Raw genomic sequence first — 8,346 nt, forward strand, 5'->3', positions numbered from 1 at the left:
TATATAAGTGTGACTTATAAATTCAATAATCCAAGACCATGACGACATGACCTAAGATAAGACAAAATATATAACAAAAACTACTAAAAGGTATGTTATATATATGCTTTTTACCCTAAACTTTTTATATACATGAACATGTTAGCTTTTTCTGATTTTTGCCCCCCAATAGTTTAATCCTAGATCTGTCTCTGAGAGAAAATTCTTCAAGTTAGGAAGAAAAAGGGAATTTGAAGAATGGGTGTTGATTATTTCAAAATTTTTTAGATGGATCAAAATGCATAAGATGAAAATTTGAAGAAAAGGTGTTAAAATTCTTTTAATTTTTTTATTAAGGTTTTTGAAAGAGAAAAGAGATAACATATTTTTTTAATAAAAGAGGTTATTTGTGTCTAAAGTATTTATTTAATATTAGATTGCATTTTTTTTAATTATTGATTAACAATGTTAACAGTCAAAGAGTCAAAAATATCATTTTAAAAAAAAATGAGTCAAAGTGTCCTTTTACAATGATCAGAGAGGAGTTTTTTAATTATACCCCTTTTTAATTCCCAATAGTTATAGTCTCTTTTCTCGTTTTCTTACTTAAAATACTACAATCACTGTTTGAAAATAAGTTTCTTTATATAATATATTTTTTTAATTTCTATTGTTTAGTTTGAGAACTGAGTGTATGAGAAAGAGGATTTTTTTTTTTTATTTTTTTTGTGAGAAATGTGATTTTAGATTACCTAAAGGGAGGTAGCTTTCTACTAATCTGTAAATTTTAGTCTGCCCATTTTAAGATTTCAATGTAAAACATTCAAAATAGAGCTCAAGTTTTAGTTGGAGTATCACTTAGAAGAGAAACCATTTATCAAATAAAAAAAAAGAAAGAATAAAAACAAAAGAAAATGTAAAGAGTAAGAAGATGCTGTAGATGGGATATCCTTTTAAATTATGCTCTTTCTTGTCCATATTATCCCAAACAAGATCCTTCCTACTCCTCCCCTTTCTAAATTAATTTTCTAGTACCTATGAATTATTATTATTTATTATTTTTATATCATTTATGAATAGTTGAAAACAATAATAAACAAAAAACATATTAATTATTATTAAATATAGCAAAAAAAATTCAATTTATATGACATTTATTTTGAAATGTTTTATACTTAGAGGCAATCAAATTTGACTTTTTTTTGTCTCCTTGCAAAAGAAAAAAAAAAGGATTATTCTTTTATTTTTATGAAAATAAAATGAAAATAATTATATGCGAAATTGGTTGAAAATTTAAAAGTTTCGAATTAGATTTTTTTGAAAAGACATAAAGAATATTTTGATAAATTAATTTTTTATTAATTAATATATAAATTGATAAATTATTAATTTATTGATAAACTAATAAATTTTCATAGTTCAAGCTAGTGAATAATTTTTGGATGAATTTATTGCCAATTTGAATAGAAGAAAATACAAAACGAATAATAAAAGTTGCACCAAATTGCCAAGAACAAAAGCCTTTCAAATTTGGTCCACGTTCAAGCCTTGTATGGGGCACACATTCCATTTGGTTTCATGGCAATGTTTAAAGCCACTCAACTTCACAAAGTCATCTCTCTTTCTTTCCCTCATGAGAAGCTAAGAGCTTTTGAGACCAAACAATTGGGAAGGCCCGCCATGGCTTTTCTGCTAACTAACCTTTCTTCTTCTCTCCTCCTTCAAACCAGAACTTGCTCTAAAGATAGAGAAAAACCCATTCACCAACCACTGCTTTCCCAAACTCCCAAGCTCTCCTCTGGAACTCTAACTGTGCAATCCCCAACCCTCCGAGGCTCCCAGGTTAAGGTTCACTCTCCCTCACTTCACCAGGACAAGCAACAGCACCCCCACCAAAGAGATGAGTTTTATGTCAACCTAGGACTTGCTGTTAGGACTCTTCGTGAGGATTTGCCTTTGCTTTTCACCAGAGACCTCAATTATGACATTTACAGGTAATTTCTTCTTCTGGGTTTTTCTTTTCTTCCCTTGGGAATTCGGGATTTTGTTTTGTTGAAGTTTGTGTTTCTCTCTTTTTTTGCAGGGATGATATTACTTTTGTAGACCCTTTGAATACATTTTCTGGTATTGAAAACTACAAATTGATCTTCTGGGCTTTGAGATTTCATGGTAAAATATTGTTCAGAGAGATTTCCCTTGAAGTTTTTAGGATTTGGCAACCTTCAGAGAATATCATATTGATTAGATGGAACTTGAGAGGTGTCCCTAGAGTTCCATGGGAGGCCAAGGGACAGTTTCAGGGTACTTCAAGGTACAAATTAGATCGAAATGGAAAAATCTATGAGCATAAGGTTGATAATTTAGCATTTAATTTCCCACAGCCGTTTAAACCAGCAGCCTCCGTGTTGGATTTGGTTGCTGCTTGCCCGGCAAGTCCTAATCCAACATTTCTATGGGGCCCTGTGGACATGTATCAATCATCTTGGGTTGAGTTTTATCGTGCAGTTAGAGAGACATTGGATCGAGAAGGATATTTGCTTGCTCAAGATGGTTTCGCTACTTGTTCATAGTCTGAGTTACTTCATACTTATTGTATATGGTGAAATTTTATAATATATACGTGTATCAGCACATTACCATTTTTATAATGGATCTGGAAATAGCTAGTAAAGGTTTTGTTGAAGGATAAGGTGTATGTACATAGGCCAGAACGCTGGAGAGTTTCATGTAATTCTTGAGTTGCCAGAGGAAGAGAAGCCTGGGCATATTTGGTTCAGCTCTTAGAAGGCAATGTGTATGTATACAGAATCTTAATCTATTGATTTAATTAGAGCTTATATTCACTTGCTTACATCATTGAATATCATAATTTGCTTTTGGATTGAGTCCACAATCGGTTGTTGCTTGCATCAAGACATGAAAAGGGTGAGAAGTAAAGGATGGATAACAGGCTTCCCTTTCAACAAACTGCCTATTTCTATGATTGCAGTTTAGAAGGAAAATCATATACTTATGCTGTTGTTCTAATATTTCATACATGTATCAAAGCTCTCCAATTTCAAAAGTTACAGGACATAGTTCTGTGAGAAGTGGAAACCTTTATGTGTGCTATTTATTATATTAAGAATAAATAGGAACAACATATCTGTGTACTGTAAAGCTTTCATTTTCCTATTATGTCTATCAAGATATTAATGTCCTGTTGGTCCATATTGCATCTCTAGCTTCTAGTTTAAATAAGCATATACTTCACTGTAATTTTTTTATACAGAAATAGATTTGCATGTAGACATAGAAACTGGGTTTTATAGCATGTGGGAGGTTGAGCTTTAAAATTTATGGGCTCATCCTTGGCCAGATTATTGTTTGTGTCTCTGTTTACTCATTGAACACATCACTTCTTTTTGAACCTCATTTGCAGTTATTTCTTCAAGTCAGCCATATCTTCTCTAGCAATATGCAATTATGGCATAACCTTTTTCTTGGTAATATTGTTTAATTGAAGAATTTTGTGCCTCAAGGAAGATTATATGGTTGGTCAACAAGGAAAAGATTATTTGTTGGTGCCTAGAATGATGTAGTTAAACAGCTGATCCTTCATCTTTCATAAAGTAGGGCAGCTGCTGAGTAAACCACTCAAGCTACTCTTTCTTGGGTTTAATCTTTGTCTGATTGTTATTTAGGTGGTCATTATATGGACACTGCAGTTCTTTAAGAACCATTAGTTTACTCTTGATACCATTCAGCTGAACTCATTTAGTTAGAACTATTAGGTGATTGTTATAGGTTTTTGCTCTTTAAAGGCTTGGATGACTATCATAAAGGTTTTATTACTTGATCAATTTATGTTTACCCTGATAATTTACACCTGTGCAACATGAATCTTTTGCAGTATAATATGATAGGGACACATTCATGTGGTAATCCTTGACAAGGTAGAATATGATACAGCAGATACATGGTCATTATGCAACAGTTGGAAGTTTATTATAGAATCAATCTTTCTTATAAATAGCTAAACCTTTTATGATATATACCTTCGGTGCTTCTTAGTTATGAACTCATTGTTTGTCTCAGCTAAAATGGCCATCTCCAGGTTGCATTCATGTTTGATGTATATCTAAATGTATCTAAAAGGTATTAGATACAATTTAGAAATTGTCTTTTTTTCCAGATTCAATGTAGAAGTTGATTTTATTCTTTTATAAGAAAAAGTATTTTCATATGTTTGCAAGCAAAAGCTACGCAGATAGAACCGTCTGTTTGGTATCTTCTGTGTTAGACACTTGTGTGGGATATGACACTTTTTAGAAGTATTCTGTAACATAGGTTGAAATTAAGATCATGAAGATTTATCTAATTTTCAAAAGGAATAATTTGAAGTATTTTTCTTCGAAGTTCTTGTTACATTTTTGTCAACCGTATGGCGTTCTTCTCGCTATAGTCTGTAAGAATATTCTTCTTGTATTTGCCTCGAGCTTGTTTCTTTAATTTGTTCTGTGGTTTGTCCATCTTAATCCTATTATGTTTGAAGTTTGATATAAAGTGTGAATTCCTCTTGGTGATTATTTTATTTAGAATTTAAATAATCTCCAGGTAGTTCATTTGTTATCCTTCCATCTATTTGGGGTGTTGTTAATCTCACATCTTGTGATTTTCACTCACCCATCTTTGATCCTGGAATGCATTTGTAACATATAATGTGTTAAATGACAAGCAATCTGCTATTGCAATGACCATGAATTGTCCAGTCATGCTACTTACTCTTGTATAATGAATGATGTCCTGAATCCGAAATTCCTTATGTGGGCTGTGGCTTTGCATGAGAACTGAGTTATGGCTGAGTTGATTAAGTCAAGCTGAGTCAAGTTATTTATGGCTTTGAGTTGTAATTGAGTTGATTAAGTTATTCGCTTATTGTTTAGGCTTGGATAAAACAAGTGGGGTTTATTGTACAATGATCCCGTTGTCAGATTTGCACCACTCAAAACTTTGTTACCTTTATTCGTTGGATCTTAAACACATATAGAAACGTTTAATAATAGTGTTATATGACACGATTAATACATTTATTATATATATATCAAGATAAATTTTATACGAATGACACGTTTACATGATGAATAGGTTTGAAATTTATACGATTTATAATCTTTTACATGATTAACTCGATTAAAACATGATTAAAATAATTTAATTAAAATATATACAATTATAGTATAATTCCATTATTCAAATTTACCATAAATATAATACAGTTCAACGTCATTAAATCCAGAATTATCATCCCCAATTATAAATTATAATAATATTTAACCATAATTATCCAATATTAATCATAATTATGATTAAGAAAGGATCAAGTATAGGGGGCAAAATAAATACTAATTCAAGAGAAAGTCAAGTCCGTTTCTTTACTTTGTGCTAAAATCGTGGCTTCTCTGTTGCTTTGACTCACTTTATTGGGATATTACTAACTCAATGAAGAACACTTTGGCTATCATTATTAACACGAACAACCTCCTGTTGTCTAGTCGTCAATTCCTCAAGAAGCCTTTGCAGCCATATAGTTTCCTTGCAACCATGCGTTGCTGCCATGTATTTTGCCTCTGTTGTTGGTGATGCTACAACTGATTGTAGTTTTGATTCCAGGCTAATTACACCTCCTGACATGGTAAAAATGTAGCCTGTAATAAACCTCCTTCTATCCTTATCACCAGCAAAATCTGCATCAACAAAACCAGTGGATTGTAGCTTTATGTGCCCAAAACACAATGAGACATTATGAGTGCCTCCTAGATATCTAAGGATCCACTTGACAGCCATCCAATGATCATGACCTGGATTTTCCATATACCTCCTAACTACTCCCATTGCTTGTGCAAGGTTTGGTCTTGTACATATCATGGCAAACATAAGCCACTTTACTGTTAATGAATATGGTACTCGAGACATCGCTTCCTTCTCTGCTTCACTGCTGGGAGGTAATTTTGAAGACAATTTAATATGAACAGAAAATGGGGTACTTACTAGTTTTGCATTGTGCATGTTGAAAGGCAGCAGAATTCTTTCTATATAACCCTTTTGAAATAACCAGATCTTCTTGTCCTTTCTTTTTTTGAGTACCTTCATCTTAAGAATCTAATTCACAACTCCCAAATCCTCCATTTCAAATTCCCAAACCAATTGAGCTTTTATTGTAGATGCGTGTTCCAAATTATTGCTTGCAATAATCATATCGTCTACATATAATAACAAGATACATAAGCACTCATTACCTAAGTTACAAGTGTAACTATAATGGTCAGCCTCGCATCTTTGAAAACCTAAGCTCACAATGAAGGTATCAAATTGCTTATACCAACACCGAGGCACCTGCTTGTGACCGTAAAGGAATTTGTTTAGCCAAAAAACTAGATTTTTCTTTCTTTTGCAAGGCCTCGATGATGGAACTTTTAGAGAACCCTGCGAAGGTGAGTTCGCTTGGAAACTCTTATACGTGAAAGAATATATATTTGGGTCTCACTAACATGATGAAAGAGCTTGGAGAATGTTCTTAATAAAAAATCTTTACTTTGTACTAGCGTTTACATTCATGAAAATATTATTTTTTTTTAATGGCAAGTGATCATATAACGGAGCCAATTAAGGCAATACAAAGAAACTGCCAAGGACAGTTCAGAAGATTGACTTACAGGAAAGCCACAACAATAAAAAGGAAAAAATCAACATAAACCCAGATATTCATGAACTCAACAAAGTGAACTAATGGGATGGACAGAATAGAGACTAAACACCTTTATTTTCCAAAACAGGATTAAATCAAAGTTAAAAAATGATTGAAGCTGATAGTCCCAGCTTTTGCAAGCCCGTCAGCTAGAGTGTTTGCCTTTCTGTTAATGTGAGTGAAGGTAAGATCCTTGGAACTTGTTTTGAACGCTTCAATACAGTTGGATAAAAGCTTCATACGCCACAGAACAGAGTTATGGTCCGATGCCCAAGTGATGGCATTTTTGGAGTTGCTTTCAACATAGAGAGTGCTGGAGGCCTAAGGTGAAGAAAAAAAGAAGGAGAGGCCCTCTTTGAAAGCCAGAAACTCAGCGTAGTTGGAGTCCTCGATGCTAATGGGAGTAGAGAAAACCCCTTTAATGAAACCTTCATGATCTCTAATGGGCCCCCCAATACCTGCAAGCCCTAGTTTCCCTAAAGCAGAACTATCAACATTTAGTTTGTAAGAACCTAGTGGTGGTCTCATCCATTTGGAGATGGCTTTTCTTTTGCATTTCCTAATATTGATGCAAATTCTACAAGTTCGAAAAGGAAGTGAGAAGCTGGAATGTGGTCAAGTGGTCATTTTCCCTTGCACCAATAGGCTAACCTAACAAGGATAATGTCTTGCAGCTGATTCACATTAAGGTGCTTACCTTGGAAGAGGGTTTCATTTCTACAAAGCCAAATTGACCATAAGGTAGAGAAGAAAAGCATGTGCCATATTTCAAGAGAACCATAAGGTGGTTTATTGTTCAGCCAAGAGACAAAAAAGATAGTAGCATTACTTGGGTGAACCAAGCTAAGCCCCCAAAGGCTGCAATTGTGCATCCAGATGTTTCAAGTTACCAAACAAGTGAAGAAGAGATGAAAAGAAGTCTCAGGTTCAGCATTGTAAAAGGTACACTGGGAAGCATTAATATCAAGCAAACCCCTTTTGAAGAGTTCATACTTGACAGTGACTTTTCCAAGGAGGACCTGCCATGTGAAGACTTCAATTTTTGGGGGGGCATGTCCCTTCCAAAGCTGCCTTTAATGAGGCTTGGGAGCCCAAATGTTCGACTGGAAATGGTTGACAAAAGATGAAGGCGTGTAAGTACTACTAGTCGATTTTTTCCAAATGGCTTGGTATGGGGCAGAATGGTGGGGCTGGATTGATTTGATGACATCCAAGAAATTACTCCACTGACCAAGTTCCCAATTAAATGGGTTACTCCTTAGTTGAATGTTTCACCTCCAACAATTCCTTTCCTATGAACCGAAGTCAGCAACAACTCCTATTTTATTAATAGCAAGTGTAAAATTCTTGGAAATCTTAGCGAAAGAGAATGGTTATCAAGCCAAGGGTCAGTTTAGAAGTGAATGGTTTTCCCATTGTCGAGCATGAAGCCAAGGTTGGACATCACTTGGTCGTGGAAGGCATCATCATTAGCAAGAGGGCGAGCTATGTTTCTCCATAAGGTTGATGATTTGCATGAAGGGGCAGTAGGGAAAAGAGCTTACGGGTTTGAGATTATTCTTGACAGTAATGACATTTCTCCATAGGCTGTGGGGCTCATTGGCATATTGCCAAAGCCATTTATTAAGTAATGCTTTATT

The 8,346-nt window shown here is 34.1% G+C and overlaps 1 protein-coding gene across 1 annotated transcript; it reads left to right on the forward strand.

Annotated features, from left to right (window-relative positions):
* The first annotated feature begins 1,571 nt into the window (after nt 1-1,571).
* On the forward strand, nt 1,572-2,830 carry LOC110428127 (uncharacterized). Its single transcript, XM_021443845.2, has 2 exons — nt 1,572-1,973; nt 2,063-2,830. Exons 1-2 carry the CDS (start codon nt 1,660-1,662, stop codon nt 2,547-2,549), a joined length of 801 nt encoding a protein of 266 aa, XP_021299520.1. The 5' UTR covers nt 1,572-1,659; the 3' UTR covers nt 2,550-2,830.
* Nucleotides 2,831-8,346: the final 5,516 nt, after the last annotated feature.

This window comes from Theobroma umbraticum, unplaced genomic scaffold (genome assembly GCF_002168275.2).
Source record: "Theobroma umbraticum cultivar Fairchild unplaced genomic scaffold, ASM216827v3 scaffold_25.0, whole genome shotgun sequence".
Taxonomy (NCBI): domain Eukaryota; kingdom Viridiplantae; phylum Streptophyta; class Magnoliopsida; order Malvales; family Malvaceae; genus Theobroma; species Theobroma umbraticum.